Source organism: Equus quagga, chromosome 4, assembly GCF_021613505.1.
Source record: "Equus quagga isolate Etosha38 chromosome 4, UCLA_HA_Equagga_1.0, whole genome shotgun sequence".
In the NCBI taxonomy this organism is placed as follows: domain Eukaryota; kingdom Metazoa; phylum Chordata; class Mammalia; order Perissodactyla; family Equidae; genus Equus; species Equus quagga.
In genome coordinates, this window is record NC_060270.1 from 136,101,827 (window position 1) to 136,119,690 (window position 17,864).

Genomic DNA, 17,864 nt, shown 5'->3' on the forward strand with positions numbered 1-17,864 from the left:
CTCATAGCCTGCCAGACATCCCACCCCTGTGTGCCCTTGGACCTCACATGCAGTACGCACAGTCCTGAGTCGTTCTTCCCAGCCCTCTCCGGGAGCTCCTCCTCCTGAGGCCCCATTTCTAGGAATGGTCACAATGTTCTTCTGGGAATTCAGGATTGGGAATCAGGATTGGTGCCTTGAATCACTTTAGTTTTTCCCTCTTCTTTACCAAACCCTCCATCCCCACCATAGTCATCAAAGACCAATGTTCTATGGCTTCAGGTCCAAGGCAGTATTTACTGTGTGCCTCCTGTACTGGGTACTGAGCTCGGGGCTAGGGATACAGTTATGACCAAGGGAGACAAACATCTCTTCTCTGTGGAGCTTACAGTCGAGTGAGAGGGAGACAGATAATAAAAATGTAAGTAAGTGAATATTTAAATTAATAAGATAATTTCAGGAAGTGATACCTGCTATGAAGAAAGCAAAACAGGACAATGATATAGAGAATGGGGCAGGGAGCCACTTGAGAAGGCTTCTTGGTAGAGGTGATATTTCAAGTGAGACTGAATCATGAGGAGGAGACAGCCACAGGCAGATCTGGGAAAGCAGAGACCTGCTAGTGTGAACAGGATGCAAGGAGCACGAACCAGGAAGGCCTGCATTCCCACCTGAAAAATACCAGTGATGAGGAGGAGGAGTAACACTAATAATTCTAAAAATGATGGTCGATGGAATATGTAGCCAGCGTTCTAAGAGCTTTACGTAAAGTGGCTCATTTAATTCTCACGTCAATCCCTGAAATGAGTACCATTACGGTCCCCATTTTAGGGCTGAGAAAACTGAGGCATAGTGAGGTAAGCCACCTGCCCAAGGCCACGTAGTCAGAGAGCGAGGGAGCCGTGATTCTAACTTGAGCTCTGTCTCCAGAGTCTGTGCTTTGCTTCCAATGATATGTACTGCCCACCCCTGGAACATTCTGCAGATGCCCCACATCCTGCAAGCCCAGGCTCAGATCTCCTCCTCTCTGCAGCCTTCTCTTCTCCTCCCAGCCAGAAGTGCTATCTTTCTCCTTTGAACTTGCAGTGGAACTTTGAGCTACTTTTTATATGGTGTAGATCACATTCTGCCTTGTTTTATGAGTCTTGTGTACATGCCACCCTTGGTACACATTTCACACGTGCATTCTACCTGTCTATTCTTTCTGTTTATCTGTCCATCCACCAGCTTGAAGGAAGAACATGGAAAAATAATTATACTCAAAATTCCTTTGTGGACTAAGTGTATTAAAATGTTATAAAGTTCTTAAACACTGAATATAAAATTGAAATTTTTTTTTTAAAGATTTTATTTTTTCCTTTTTCTCCCCAAAGCCCCCAGTACATAGTTGTATATTCTTCGTTGTGGGTCCTCCTAGTTGTGGTATGTGGGACGCTGCCTCAGCGTGGTTTGATGAGCAGTGCCATGTCCACGCCCAGGATTCGAACTAACGAAACACTGGGCTGCCTGCAGCGGAGCGCACGAACTTAACCACTCGGCCACAGGGCCAGCCCCTAAAATCAAAAATTTTTATATAATTTAGCATTTCTTTTTTGATTTCAGAAGTATTTCTTTATATTTGGCAGGATTCCAGTTAGACTCTTGGCATGTTAGAATAGCAAGAAGCCACATGTTTTAGGCTCTTCATTCTAAGACCTGGGATGTGATTTCTGTCTCCTGATTGAAAATATTTTTTCTTCTCTGAGTGCAGACGTGAAGATATCTTATCCATCCTCACTGCTGTCAATGATGATGTGAGTCGACAGGTGGACATTTACGGGAAAAAGAAACAGATGCCCCAGCCTGCTTTCACACTACGTAAAAAGCTAGTGTTCCCTGTGCCACAGAAAGAGCTTTGATTAGATGAGAGAATTTTCATCAACTCTTAGACTTGAAAGGAACATTTGGTCATCTCCTCAGCCTCCCGCCCAACATAGGAATTGGTGACAAATGGTGAGCTGGCCTGGCCTGTCATTCTAGTAATAGGAAATGCTCTATTTTCTTACACTGCTAATTCTGGGCTTTCTTTTTCTTTTTGACGAGTCTAAATGTTGGAAAATTTTCCTTATTGAAGCCTTGGATCACGGTCTTGGCTTTAGTTGTCCACCCTGAGAAAAAGTAATTGGCCTCGGTTTGTGCATCTGTGAAGTAAAAGGTGGGACCAGGAACATTTTAAGGTTCCTTTTAGCTCTGAGAACCACGGTTCTTAGCCTAGACTAAGCTCAGACGTCCTCACCATGTGACCACCCCTGGTTAGAATTCTGTATCCCCTCAATGTGGCCCTGTTTTGGACATTGGATGACGACAAGATCATGGTTCGCTGACCTCTCACTGCTCTCCGCTTCCCAAGGCTTCGCTTCTGCATCTCTATGAGGAGAAAGTTTGGTCCATGCCATGCCCATTTCCTGCTTCCGTGTAAGGAAGGTGCTCCTGCAGGAACTGTGCTCTTGGGGTAAGAACAGGGTTGGCTCTAGGAAGATGATTGCTCAGTGTGAAGAGACACACTTTCAGCTACGCTGGGAGCAGAAACTTTACAAACTGATGTCAAATTCTTTGTTGGTCAGAACCTTTCAGCTGCCAGTGACAGGACACCCAACTCAAACCGGATTAGAGCGAAGAAGGGAAGTTATTGCCTCTTTCACCTAAAGAGACACGAATGAGTAGCACTGGCTTCAGGTGAGGGTTGAATCAGCACCCAATCTGCAGTACAGCATCTTTCTCTTGGCCAGGGGTCCTCAGGGTTGGCAGGTGCAGTGTGCTGACTGCAGTCAAGAGCCCCGCCTTGTCACTAACCTGCACTCTGCTCCTCTGGCTCAAAGGATGGGGAGGGAGACAGCCCGAGCGACTGAAGCTGTTCAGGGATTGCTGCCCCCTCCTTAGCCAGAGGGGTGTCTGGCTATGCCTTGTGGAGGGGGTGGCTCTGCATGGAAGGTTTTGAATATTTTTATGTATGTGAAATTTTTTTTTCAATTTCAAGAGAAATTTTCCTTTTTGAATTCCTGGAAGAAGGAAGATTGAAAGCTTGGTGGTTTCCTCATTTATAGACGAGGAAGTGGAGGCCAAGGAGGCAAAGCGGTCTGCTGCGGTGCTCCAGCCAGCTATTGTTTACAGGGTGTTATTTCCCACCTAGGTGGACTGCAACGTCACGGCCTTGACCGGACTTGATGAATGTCTCCGTCGATATGCGGACCTCGCGAAAGATGTCAGGGAAGGAAGGAAAATAACTCTCAGTCATGTCTGATTTTGTAATTATTTCTGTGAAAGTCAAATTAACTTATGGTGAATTTGGTATGAGAACTGTGTTATAATGTAGCTGGTAATTACGTGGATTTGAATGTAGCTTGACCGAGGAACAAATCTAATACACACGTCAGGATGATCTTCAAACCACTGTTCATACAAGTCAAAGCTGACAGCTCGTGGTTACCATCTTTGTCCAGCTGGACATTCAGGCGTCCTTCTCTGCAGTGCAGGACGGTGGGGGACCCAGGAAAGAGCAAAGGGTCTCTAGATGGAAGCCCTGGGCTTCTATTTGGCCCTGTGACTCCCTTGCTCTGAGACACTAAACCAAGCTAGTTTTTTGAGCCATATCTATAGAGAAAATATTGTCTGTTGGTAGTTTTAAGGAGAATATATATCCCTTCAAATCTAATTGTGAGGTGCACAGAAGGCCTTTAGGGGACCCAGTCTTCTGTTAGTACCCTAAATGGAAATAGCAGAATTTAAGTTCCTTTGTATCTAATTCCGGCTGACTTTTAGCTGCAAATCAACACTAGCAATAGGCACTGACATCCTCTGAGTGAAGAACTGGTTCTTCCCTCACGGGTCACAGTGTCCCGGCAGCAACAAAGCCAGCTCTTGCTTCTGAGTCCAGCTGGAAAAAACCCTGCTGATGAACTTTCCTTCATCAGACACATTTGGGGGTTGCTGTTTAAGTCCTAGGCCTGTGTTCTGTTTCATATTTCCGTTTTGCTGGAACGTAGTGCTTGTTCAAGGTTACATTCTAGAATCAGGAAACTTCCCCTGAACTTCCTTCACAGAGGCCTCCAGCAAGCACTTTGAGCATTTATGCCTGCAAGTCATGGATCTGTGCAGAGGCCAGGAGTGCAGTTGTCTGTGGCTCATTTCCCCTAAGTGGAGGGTGTACACACTTGTCCTTTGTATTTATGTGTGTGTTTGTGTGTGTGAGTGAGTGAACTTAGTGTCCAGAACAACAGGAGGTGATCTGGTCACAGACATTTTGCAGTGGCTACAGCAATTGTCTGTCCGGACATTTATGAAATGGGCAGGTTGAGTAAGATTTCTGTGTGTTTTGCCTGGTTTTGCTCAACCTACAAGAGGCATAGTTATTTTTTTCCTTGTTTTCTTTCTTTCTCAAAAGTTTGTCTTCTCTCAAACAAAATCAAGGACACAAAAACCTATGGTAGAGTATTATGCAAACAATAGTTATTTAATAATGATACTACTGGCGTTTGTTATTATTAGAGCTACTAGTCACCAGAGCATCCTGTGCAGGTTTGACACCACAGGAATTTCTCTTAGCAATATGGTATATTCTGCCAAGGCTCAGGTAATTTAAACCTATAAGCAACTGGTACATTGTTGTCACTGACCACTCAGAATAGCCACTGACCAGTATACACGATGGTGAATGCTGCTGGATGGCAGCCCTTTATCAATGATCAAGTCTCCAGTGAGGTAAACCAAATTAGAAATTCACCTGATTTTACGGATAACTTGTGTGCCATATCCGATTCACTAACTCTCCCAGGTCAGGTACTTTCTGAGTGATCTGGTCAAGTTGTTCTTGACCTGGAATTCTTGGGCCCTCAGGTATTTGTGGATTTATTCTCAGGGTCTACGAGTCCTCCACCTTCATTTTTAAATGTTGTAATTCCTTCTTGGCAATGATCTTTAAAAATTAATAGGAGTGCATCCTGGCTCTTCTGGATGACCACTTCATATCTGAGCACTGCCACACTTCTGTGCCCACAGAAAGTGGTGAGCATTACACTGACCTTTTTAATGTAGCATGGGTTACAGTCCATGGCTAGAGGGCCTCAGATTTATCATCAGGTGCCAGTGGTTAATCTATTTGAAACCTGCTCCAGTCCATCCTCTCACCCCACGACAGACTCCTGCTCCACCATCCCTCACCTCTGCTTAGCCATTCCAGCAGAGGGAACTCACACCACATGCAGAGTCATGGATTTGGGAGTGTAGAAGAACCCCGGAGACCCTGTGATCCAGCCTTCAGAATGCTAAACAACTTAGCAAAGTCTCACAGCTGTTAGTGGAGGATTTGCAATCCTGTGTATCTCCTGCTTTGCAATCCTACAACCTGGTTTCGCTCTTGAACAGTTTCAATTGTTCTTTTCTCTGTTGAACTTAAATCTGCCTTTATCCCAGGGATGCAAGGATGGTTCAACACCCACAAATCAATCAATGTGATACACCACATTAACAAAATGAAGAATAAAAATCACATGTTTATCTCAATGGATGCAGAGAAAGCATTTGACAAGATGCAACATCCATTTATGATAAAAACTCTAAACAAAATGGGGATAGAAGGAAAGTACCTTGACATAAGAAAGCCCATATATGACAAACCCACAGCCAACAGCATACTCCCTGGAAACTACTGAAAACCACTGGTTCTCATTCTACGCTCTGGAGCCATTCCAAACCAGTGTAATTATCCTCTGCTCTGGTGAGATATATATTTTATGTGACAAGTTATTTAGCTTTTTTTCTGGGGGTCTCTGGGTCTTGTCAAATGTCTGCAGTTTGTTCTTAAGGATGTGGTAACAATATAGTCATACGTTTGTGTCTTTGAACAGGAACTAAATTTCTGAGGAAAACATTTAAAAAAGTACTAGAAGAAATTCCCTGTTTAAAGAAAGACTCATCTGACAATACCAACAGCCATTTCCTAACACAACTTTTGCATAGACGAATTTTTAAAAGAAGGGTTTTCTATTAAAAATTTTAAATTGTATTAATTTTTTACTTTTTACATTTATTTTTGAATAGGTAATATCTTTACATTGTTCAAAGATAAGCAAATATGGAAAAGTCTTGCTCCTGTTTCTGTCCACTGTATGCCCAGTCCCCCCACTCCCTCATCCCATAGATAATTTCAGGGTGTCTTAATGCAAATGCAAATACAACAAATAGAAATATATATGTATTTTAAACTAGGTTTTCTTGAAACAAAGTACATGCACTGTGAAACTCACATCTCTCATTTGGTCTCATTTTAAATGATTCTGTAAGATGCTTGGAAATACTGGTACAATTCTACACTGGGAATAACTTGGTGAGCCTGGTGGACTGGATACTTGTAAATGGTAATAATTGACTTACCAGTAAATAAAGAGATTTTTTTTTCCATTTTTCATTGAGTAATATCTTTGATTTTACTTAACTTTTTTTTCCTGCTTATTGCGTAAGAACATTGTGGAATATTTGGGAAATACAAGAACACACAAAGAAGAAGAGTTATTTCGTTTCCAATTCCATTTTGGCGTACACTTCCCCATTATCTCACTCTGCATTTGTCCCTGATCTTCCCTACCCCCTTCAAATGAACGTACCCTCCGTCTTCTCGCAATCACACGTCCAGTAAACTTTGTCATTACCAATGTCTGTACGTCCACCCAAGTCTCAATTTCAAGCATGCCCCTCCCTGACAACCACCTGCTAGCACTCCATCTCACTTCCTCTAGGACGCTCCCTCCAACAGTCTTCAGTGCCACTGGGGCCCCTACTTGGTCCACTGACCCTATCTGCCATCTTTCCAATGTCAACAGTGTACCTCCCTCTCACCCTTCCTCCCTCTTTACACAGCTAGAGTCCATGTGTCATCATTAAACTCACTCTCTTGCACCCACCCAACACTCCTGCCTTCCATCAGTCCTACTTATGGGGCAGAATCCCAACTCTGGTTACGCCCAGACGTCCGCTTACTGCATGTTTGTACTGGAATTCCTGGTTGTGGCTGGTGGAAAAACGTACAATGTTGCAGACTGTTCTCCTTTTAAAACCAAGGACCACAAACCTCTGATAAGCTTTCAGTGGTTCCTGGCGATCCTGTGACATTTCCCTAGTTATGTCACCCTTTTGTTCTCTCAGACTATTTTGCACCTTCTTTTCTCTCCTCAGAACTCTATCATCCTCCACTCTCCTCCGTTTTGTTTGATGGTCTCACTCATTCCACCAAAGGAAGTGATCAGAAGAGGCTTCCACCTTCCATCACCGAGTCCCGACCCACCTGCACCCTAACCGTCGTTTGCTGCTTTGTTTCCCCGTCAACAAGGGGTCAGGCGTCTGTGCTACTCCTGAGAGTCAGTGCCTCCTCCCCTTGTGCAGAGACCACCCATCCTGCTCCCTGAGGACATCGCTCCGCAGCCCCCCTCCTCTCTCCTGCTCTGTTAGCTTTCCCCCTCCCAGATCACTCCCCTTGGCATCCAAAACATGCTGTAATTTCTCCTTCAAAACAAAAAACAAAACAGAAACCCCCAAATGCCTGTCTTCTGTCGGGCTCTCAGAAGCAGACCCTGAGAGGAGGACCCTTGTGCAGGCGTTTTGTTCAGGAATCGCTCCCTGAAGAAACCTGCAGGGAGAGGGAGGCAGGACAGGGAAGGGGAGAAGGCTGGTGAGGCCAAGGCCACGCATGTTATCTCAGCTTGGCTGGCAGGAGCTGGGCTTCTCTTCTCTTCCACGTCCTTGGCTAAGAGCTGCCCCAGGTGGGGGAACTTAAGCTTCCAGGCGCTTCTTGTGGTTGAGGGCAGTTCCTATCACAGTCCCCTCACACAGAGATGTGAGCCTTTAGAAGCAAAACCCCTGCAAGCTGGCAAGCTGGTAGGGGTAGGGGAGGCTGCGGGGTGGGGCGGGGGGCAGATGGGGATTAAAGGTTCAGGAGGTCTCTCTGGAGCACAGACAGCACCCTCTACATCCCCCTTGACCCCACATGCCATCTCATCTTCCCACTTCTTACCCATCCCTCAGGCCTGTCCAACATTTGCATAGCCTGGGGCAACAGTAAAATCAGAGGCCCACAAACCATGCGCACAAACATAAATATCTAATAAACTGCTCTCCCACTGCCTCTTCGAAACGACTCGAAAGGTCAGCTTGGAATTTCTCATTTTCGTGGTGTGCAGAGTGTCTGCCCCTTTCTCTTCCCACCCCCAGCTCCTTCCAGACCACCCAAAGCCCCTATGTGTGCAAAAGAACATGAAAAATGTCACACTGAGTGGGAGCAGTGTAACCTTAAGCCCAGAATGTTGTGGAAGGATTTTCTATGATCTCAATCTAATAGGTTAGAGACATTTCTGGAAAAGCTCCACCTTTTTCTTTAACAACCCACTACAGATCTGCCATTTGTGAATTCATCTAAGCAGAAGCACTCTTTCTCCTCTTGATTACTTTAAAGTGTCAAAAACAACATTGAAAAACTAAAGAATAAGCCACAACTGGGAAATGGTATGTGCCACATATATAATTGACATATATATTCTACAATTCCACAAAATAATTAAACAATGGGGAAAAACTTGAACCAATAATTAAAAGAAAAGAATACAAATGAGCAATAAACATAATCAATCTCCTTAGTAATCAGACAACTCCAAAAAGAAAAGCCACAATGAGATCCCTTTTTATATCGTCATACTGACAACATTTAAAAACCTGTGGGTACCAAGTATGGATGAGGACAGGAGCAAAGGGAAGCCTAGTAGGCTGCTTGAGGAAACACAAATTCACACAATCTCGTTAGTGAACAATTGGCAATATCCACCTCTAAACTTTGAAGACCTGCACACAGCACGATCCAGCATGCCGTTTCTGGGTCTACCACACAGAAGAAACTCTTGCACGTGCACTAGGAGACGTGGCAGAGAATTTTCAGAGCAGCATTGTTTGTAGAAGAAAAAAAAGGAAGCTAGCTAAATACCCATCAATAGGAGCTGGGATGAATTTTGGTACCGTCACATGAAGGAATACTACCAGACAGTGAAACGAGATGAACCAGAGTAATTTGGTTGAACCATATGAAACTGCCATCCTTGTAGGTCAGGAACCATCAGATATCAGCAGTTTCATATGATTCAGTCAATACCTGTAGGAGCACCATGCTTTCTGGAACAAGATGGTGGTAGATGTGAACGTTGTGCATGTACTAAACGCCATGGAACTATCCACTTTAAAATGGTAAATAAAATAAAAATTCTATTTAAAAAAGAAACACAGGGGCAGGCCCCATGGTTGAGTGGTTATGTTCACGTGCTCTGCTTTGGTGGCCCAGGGTTTTGGTGGTTCGGATCCCCGGTGCGGACACGGCACCACTCCTCAGGCTATGCTGAGGCGGCATCCCACATGCCACAACTGGAAGGACCCACAACTAGAATATACAGCTGTGTACTGGGGGGCTTTGGGGAGAAGAAGGAGGAGGAGGAGGGGGAGAGGAGGGGAGGGGGGAGAGCAGGGGAGGAGGAGGGGGAGGAGGAGAAAGATTGGCAACAGACGTTAGCTTAGGGCCAATCTTAAAAAAGAAAATGCTGAGCAGACAGAATATATACAATATGATACAGTTTACACAACATTAAAAACACATCTAAACTGTATGTTCCTTATGGATTCATACGTATGCGATACGCGTGGGGGTGATACACACGGAGTTTAGACAAGCTGTTTTGGGGTGCGTGGGGTTTGGGGCGAGAGGGCAGAACTACTCAGGCGCTTCCCTGCGCTGGTCTGGTCTTCCCTCAACCGGGTGCTGAATCTGTGGGTTTTCTCTTTCTTGTAGAATCCTCGTCCCTGCTGACTGATGTAACATGGCCACCAGACAGGGTGACTTAGTCGTTGACTGTTGAGTGCTTGGCCTGGTAGGGGGTGCAGGGTGGTTCCGACCTCTTGACTGGGGCAGAGTAAGTTTCTTCGACCCAGTTTGTTGCTGTTAGTGCCCACGGGGTGGATTCCTATCCTAGCGCCCCTGTGGACAGGAGAGCGGAAGCCCTCGCTGCGTTTTTGCGCCATCCTCTCCCCTTCCTGCGCTCTATCAGACGGTGCTCCCCACCCTGCCCGTATTTGAAACAGTGCTGGTATAGCTTTTCAGCGTCAGAGCAACACGCAGCTGCCACAGCAAACCACACCGCTGAGAGCCCACAGACGGGTGCTGGGGCGGTTCCCTGAACCGGAAGCAAGCCAGGGCGCGGGTGGGGGGGGGGTGGGGAGAGTGTGAGAGTGTGGACCTTAACCACTGGGCCCCCAGGACTGGCCTTCTTCAACCACTACCTGTCCGCATCTTTCGTGGTGGTGGTTTCTGTGGCGGTGACGTAATTAGCGTTGCCAAGGGGCATTGACTCACTTTTTATTGCTCTGAGCCATCCTTGTTGCAAAGTAACCACCCTGATACCTCGTCTGCATCAGGAAGCAAGCCTGCAGGTGGGAAACCCCCTTGTGGTGCCTCCCTGCCAGCGCCTCGAACCTGTTCTGATGGATTAGTGTAAGTCAGGGGTCAGTGCAGGCTCAGCCTTCCTCCGTGTGACCCCACTCCCACCCCATTGCTGTTGACATTTCTCCTTTGCCAGAGTGCAGGGTCACGAGCTCCGTACTACAGCTCATCCTCCTAGTCGTTGCTCGTTTCCCCACTTGAAAGAATCCCCCACGCTCCTCCAGCCTCCACCCCGCCCAACCTCAGGCCTTCCTGAATCCCCAGCTCTGACTGCCCTGCGTGCCAGGAGGCAGGGAGCCAGTTTTGGCTAGGGGCTTCTTGCTGCTGCCAAATTAGCAACTCCTGCCCTTGGGTCCGGCCACTTGCTGACGCTGACAATGTGGACTCTGTGACAGTGACAGAGAGGTGTTGCTGCTCCCATTTCATAGATCAGAAACAAGGGCCCAGAGGCTAAGCGATCAATAAGGTCAGACTGCTAGGAAGTGGGAGGACCAGACTGGAACTCTGGCTGACCTCCACGCCCGGGGGCCTGTCCTTTCTGTCGGTGGAGGCCTTTCCCGAGGGACGGAGGGTGGGCCTACACATGGTAGTTTGCACCCCATCCTCAGTCCTGGAGATGGGGGCTGGGCCTCTTCTTGAGTTACCACCCTGAAACAGCAGGCCAGGCCTGTTTTATCAACAGTTTCAGGCCTGTGAGATGGGCTTGGCCCAGTTAAAGATTGTGATTAAGACAGGCAGTTCAATTACTTACGAGAAAGATGACCCATCCCACCAGAAAGTGGAAGCACAGTGTCTGAAGAAGAGTCAGGCTGGTCCAACTTCCTCAGGCCTCTGGCGCTGCCTCCTGAGGCCTGGGATTGCTGTGTGTGAGGAGCCCTCCCAGCCAGTCTCCCCCGTTTGCTCTTTGTGTTCAGTGAGAGGTTATAGCTTCCGGGAAGGACGATGAAACTAATGCAGCGTCGGGAGGAGAACACATGTGGGAGCAGGGAACAGACTCTCAGACCTCAGCGCCCTCCCTTCCCGGGGCCACCTTTGCTCAGATGCCACCCTGCACAGGCGGGGCTGCTGCAGTCACAGCTCGTGCCTCTGTCCCCCCACTGGTGCGTTAGCCGAAATGTACTAAAGCGAGTGCCCTGAAGAAGCCATAAGGCTGGCCCCTTGCCAGCACCACCTGTCAGTCTTGGGGGCGTGGAGTTCATGAACTTGTCATTCCCTTACTCTGTTGTTGTTCATACTTCTGTTTCACGTGTATATGTGTCTTTCTCCCTCACCTTATTGTAAACATCTTTTAAAAATTTCTGTTTTCTTTATTTGGAAATGTAATACAAGCAGGTGGTAAAAAATTTAAACAGTGCAAAACGGTACCAGGGAGAAGTAAATTTCACACTGACCCCTGTTCCTCAAGCTCCAGCTCTTAGCACAGAGATAATTATGGTTTCCAATGTTTAGAATATCCTTCAGAGGTATTTTATTCTTCTATAAGCGTGTACGTATCTGTGTCCTTCCCTCACTCCCCCTCCCACACGTTAGCAGACTGTTCTGCACTGTGGTTTTCTAACGTCACATACCTCGGTGACTGTGCTACGTGAGAACATACAGGCCTCCTGGAACCTTTTCCTGACTGCTAGTGTTCTGTTGTATGTACGTGTCCTCAGTGATCTAACCAGCACCCTCTTGATGGGCGTTCAGGGATCACAAACTCCAGAAGGGCAGACACAAGATCTTACCCATCTTTTGTTTCCTACACTCTGGCCTAAGAAAAAGGGGTGAGCCAGGATTGTTCAGTAATTAAAACACAACACAAACCACAACCGTCCATTCATGAAAAGTGGAGAGCAGCTCTATTTTTTCTCAGCTCTGAGTTCTGACATCTGCAGCTTTGCCACACTGAAAATGTGCTAGTTCTCGTTCAGCTTTCCTATCAGCCACACCATCAACCAACACGTCCTGAGCGCTGCCAGGTGTCAGCAGTTAGAAAACATGGATGCAAGAAACGTCCCTGCCCTCTAGGAAATTAGAATCTGGTTGGGGAGAGAAGAAAGGTACTTTCTGGCAAAAGCGATGTAACAAAATAATCAAGAAAGGATGGATAAATTTTAAAAATGCCGTTAGGACAATTGGCTCTCCACTTGCAAGTAAACAAAGTTAGATGCCTACCTCAGACTATGCACACATACACAAAAATTCCAAAAGGTTTAAAGATATGAGTGTTGAAACAAAACTATAAAGGAATTAAAAGAGATATAGGAAATAAAAGACCAGAGACAGTTTCCCTAAGCAAGACATAAAAGCCAGAAGTCATAAAGGAAAAGATTGATAAATTTGACTACTTAAAAACGTAAAACTTCTGTATAATCAAAGACATGAAAACTGCATTAAAACACAGGCAATGCCGAGTCCATTCAGAAGATGGCTGGCCCTTGGCAGGAATGCATGGATTATGCAGTAACACTAGCAAGACAAGCTGGAGAGGTGGTTCGTGACGCCCTGAAAAATGAAATGAATGTTATGATTAAAAGTTCTCCAACTGATTTGGTAACTGCTACTGACCAAAAAGTTGAAAAAATGCCTATCTCTTCTATAAAGGAAAAATACCCTTCTCACAGTTTCATTGGTGAGGAATCTGTGGCAGCTGGGGAAAAAAGTGTCTTAACCGACAACCCTACATGGATCATTGACCCTATCTATGGGACAACCAGCTTTGTACATAGATTTCCTTTTGTAGCTGTTTTGATTGACTTTGTTGTAAATAAAAAGATGGAATTTGGGGTTGTGTACAGTTGTGTGGAATATAAGATGTACACTGGCAGGAAGGGAAAAGGTGCCTTCTGTAACGGTCAAAAACTGCAGGTCAAATCACGCTTGGTGACAGAGTTGGGGCCTTCAGGAACACCCGAGACTGTAAGTATTATTCTTTCTAATATGGAAAAGCTTCTTTGCATTCCCATTCATGGGATCTGAGGGGTTGGAACAGCAGCTGTTAATATGTGCCTTGTGGCAGCTGGAGCTGTGGATGCGTATTATGAAATGGGAGTTCACTGCTGGGACATGGCAGGAGCTGGCATCATTGTTACCGAAGCTGGTGGAGTACTCATGGATGTAATCGGTGGTCCATTTGGTTTGATGTCACGAAGAATAATTGCTGCAAGTAGTGAAAGTTTAGCAGAAAGGCTAGCCAAAGAAATTCAGATATTATCTTTTCAAAGAGACGATGAAGATTAACTACACAGCCTCATATGTCCAAGCACAGTTGCGTCTCCCCAGATTTGCTGACACACTGATGGTGTTAGGCAATTTCAGATGTATAATATAATTGGTTTAAGTTGTCATTGATGTCAAGATTAAAAAATTGCCATTTGTTTCATATTTTACTAAGACTAGGTATGAAAGAATAGATGAAATGTTTGTTTTATTGTTTTAAAAAATTTTGCACATAAGAATGTACTTCAGGAAAAATACACAGGCAGTTGATGAGATCATTATATCAACTGAGATAGTTAGCAACGTAGAGTTTCTAGGTATATATGAGCTTCTGAAATTTTGACTTACTATTTATACACATAAGCATTCTTAATTAGAAAGTTAACTTTTTGGAAAAAATTTTCTCTTTAGTTCCAAAAGCCATACTTAATTAAATTTGTAAGAATAGAACGAGTGTTTCCCAGCCCGAGGTTTCTTTGTCTGCAGAGAATGCTGTTGTCCTCATCGGTAGCACATCGGTAGCAGTGTATTCATGCGTGTAGCACTTAGCGCAGTCCTTGTCAAACATAGGCAATCCAAAAATAAGCACTGAAAGAGTGACTGGTTTGCAGGTCGCAGTTCTTAGTTACAACAGATAAAGTAGTGAGCACACTGTTCTGTATTTTCACTTCAGGTTTTGAGGTAAAAATCATCTCATCATCCTTTTCATATTTCACGTTACCATTCCTGTAACATTTCATATTACTGTGCCATTTCCATTGCCATAACACCAGGTATCATTCCTAATGGTGGACGTTTCTGCAGTTGATATATTTTTCAAAACACTGCATTACAGTATTAGTTTGCATTCCTTTAAAGTCCCTATGTAAAAGCGAAGAAACTGTTTCAAAAAAGAATCCTCATCAGGCATCTGATATAATTAGATACAGTATAACATTTTACTGAATTCAATATTTATGTTTCAACGATGTGCAGACTGATGTGGTTGTCACAGGAAACCCACAACCTGCGAGTATGCTGTACTGTTGATAGTGAACTGTTTGTTCTTCCCAGACTTCTCGTTTAACTGTATTGCCACTGGATTCTATTCAGCCTTTAAATATTCCTTAATAGTCTCTGGCGTATTGAACTCAAAAAGAAAATTGTTCTGGTTCATAGATATTTTTAAAAGATTCATTTATTGCTTAGCCTTGTCGCTTACCAGTAAACAGACTATTATGTTTTGTCCTAGGCTCATGGGAGCCTTGTATCTGATAAAATGAAAGTGCACTGTCAAGTCCTCAGGGTTGGGGGTTATTTTATCGTTGTGCACATCCAACACATTCAATATATATGATGCTAAGATTTGAGTTTTTATATATAATTACTATATTTGCACTGCTGGTCATGTGCCATAAAAACATCTCATACTGTTTTAAGACAGGTTGTTTTTGCAATTAAATTTATTTTAATTAAGATTATCATGAATAAAATTTTAAATAAAAAGTATAATTTTAAAAAAGAGACAGACAATGAAGTTTTGGAAGAAAAAAGTTCTGGAGATGGATGGTGGTAACGGTGGCACAGCAATGCGAATGCACTTAATGCCACTGACCTGTGCACTTAAAAATGGTTTCGACGGCAAATTTCATGTTATGTATATTTTACCACAATGAAAAAAAGCCATGCAATGAATCAGGAGAAAATATTTGCTATGTAAGTAACTAAGGATGGACGTCTCTAATAAAATTTGTAAAACTAAGCATACTTTTAGGAATAAACCAAGAAAGAATTTCTATGAATCAAAAAGAAAGTGAGAAACAGTTCAACTACAAAATGAATAAAGCATACGAACAAGTGTTTCATAGAAGAAGAAATAAGAATGAACAATGAACTTATGAAAAGATGTTCAACCTTCGTAGTAATTGAACAAAACAAACTAAAACAATGAGATACTAGTCCTCGGATTAATAAAAGTTAAAGGAAAAAAAGCTGTTGTTGGAAATATAAATTGGTGCAGCCTTTTAGGGAGAGCAATTTCAAAACATCTCTCAAAAATGTAATTGCACAACTCTGTGACAGAGCAATTCATTCCTCTTCAAGGAATTTTTTCCTTTAGAAATAGTCATGGTCACAGAAACACACTTTCAGTATTACACAGTGTAAAATAGCCCCAATTTGGAAACTAGCCACATTTCCTTAAATAGGGGAGTGGCTAAACAAATTTCACAGGTTATACAATAAAACATCTGGCATGAATTAGAAGAATGAACTAAAAGAATGAGTTAAAAGAAGGGACAATATGTAGAGATCCAATATATCTTGGTAAGTAAAAAGAAAGCAAGCTGTAAACCATATACATTCAGTTAGGGTACAGTCAGAGGTGGAAACCCCACCTGTAATTTGAAAGGGAAAATTTAATAGGAAAGAATTATTAACTAGTAAAAGAAGGTTAACTACTCAAGGGCTGAGGCAGAGTGTCCTAGGAAGGAAGAAATCCAGAAGACCCCTCCCACCCCAAGGCTGGGAATCAGAACTGAAGAAGCTGCAGCTGTGCCCACTGGGGGTGGGGAAGGTCACTGGGGTGTCACGGGCCAGAGCTTGTCTGCAGCCAGCAAGCCAGGGCTGGTGAGCAGAGGGCTGCCCGCTGGGGTGGGGACAAAATTCTCTAGAGCGTGCTCACCACAGGTCTTCCGCAAGCCTCTGGCAGCTGCGCTTCAGGAGCAGGAAGAGAAGCGCCCTTCCTGAAGCGGGAGGAGGAGCCCCTGCTCGGTCTTGCGCTGTTCCTCCAGCGCCCTCCACTAACAAAGCCTAGACTTGTGCCAGCTGGCAAAGGAGACATTGTTCAAAAATTATTTTATTTAGGTCATATTGGCTTATAACATCGTGTAAATTTCAGGTGTACGTTATTGTATTTCAGCTTCTGTCTAGACTGCATCGTGTTCACCACCAGTAGTCTAGTTTTTATCTGTCACCACACATATGTGCCCCTGGCCCCTTCACCCCCACCCTGGCCTTCCCCTCTGGTAACTACCAATCTTTTCTCCTTATCCACATGTTTGTTTTTCTTCCACATATGAGTGAAATCACATGGTGTTTGTCTTTCTCTGACTTATTTCACTTAGCTTAATACCCTCAAGGTCCATCCATGTACAAATGGGACTACATCAGACTAGAAGGCTTCTGTACAGTAAAGGAAACCATCAACAAAAGGAAAAGACAGCCCACCAACTGGGAGAAATATTTGCAAATCATATATCCGACAAGGGGTTAATTTCCAAAATATATGAGGGAGACATTTTTATAGGGTGTAGCTACAATATCACCAAGCAGGACGGCGAGTGGATTTGGAGCTGAGGCAATACCCTGACTACATGTACACTATTGACAAATAAAAATGGCAAGTAATAGGATATATTGGAGTATATGAAGAAGCCATTTGGTGTAAACCTAATTCGGCCTGACCTTGTCTTTCCAAAAGGGCCTGACTGTGGCTGTTGAGCACGCATTGTATATCTGCTTTAGAGATTCCCTATGGTAAGAGCAAAGGCCCTTGAGATAAAGTTGCAACTTCCCTCCCCCTCCCAAAGCTGGCATCTCCTGAAGGATTAAGTATCTTTCCTTAGGCTAGAAACCGATTGCTGCGCTCACCTGTGACCGCCCAGCTCGAGACAATAGACTTGCCTCCTGCTACACCCTCTGAGATAGCAGACCCACTACCTGCTGTGTCCATCAAGCGCTGTGCCGACAGGGCAATCTTGTGACTATTGTGGGAGGGACATTTCAATCATATGTGAAACACCCTCTTTGAGGGTATATAACCACGCTGTGTACCCCCACTTCTTTGGAGTGCTCTGTTCCTTTGTGGAAAGACTCTCCCGGGTTATAATCCTAAGATTTAAGCTCAGAATAAACTCACCCAAATTTTCATTTATAGATTGGTTATGGATTATTTTCATTGACACTATATATACACCAGCAATCACTGGTATATGTGATAGAGATATTATAATGACATTTATTCACACTTAATATGCATTTACTCTGCATGCCAGGAACTGTTCTAAGCATTTTGCATATATTACTTGATTTTCATAATAACCCTCAAATGCAGTAGTTATTAATATCTCTATGAGGAAACTGAGGCACCGAGCTGTAAGTGACTTGCCCAAGGTCACACAGGTGTTAAGTGGCCAAGCAAGAA

At 44.3% G+C, this 17,864-nt stretch overlaps 1 protein-coding gene and 1 pseudogene across 2 annotated transcripts in view; both read left to right on the forward strand.

Annotated features, from left to right (window-relative positions):
• CASP10 (caspase 10) overlaps window positions 1–5,507 on the forward strand; it is a 31,549-nt gene extending 26,042 nt beyond the window's left edge. Inside the window, exons 8-9 of one of the 2 annotated variants that reach the window (XR_006888278.1) lie at window positions 1,730–2,694; window positions 3,149–5,507. Coding sequence is in view for 1 of the 2 variants with exons in the window: in XM_046659113.1 (XP_046515069.1) it covers window positions 1,730–1,877 (148 nt within the window). In the remaining variant the exon portion in view is untranslated. Of the gene's footprint in view, window positions 1–1,729 lie in introns of both variants that reach the window. The other variant, XM_046659113.1, reaches the window with a different exon arrangement.
• Window positions 5,508–12,889: 7,382 nt separating this feature from the next.
• Window positions 12,890–13,702, forward strand: LOC124237802 (inositol monophosphatase 1-like; annotated as a pseudogene).
• Window positions 13,703–17,864: the final 4,162 nt, after the last annotated feature.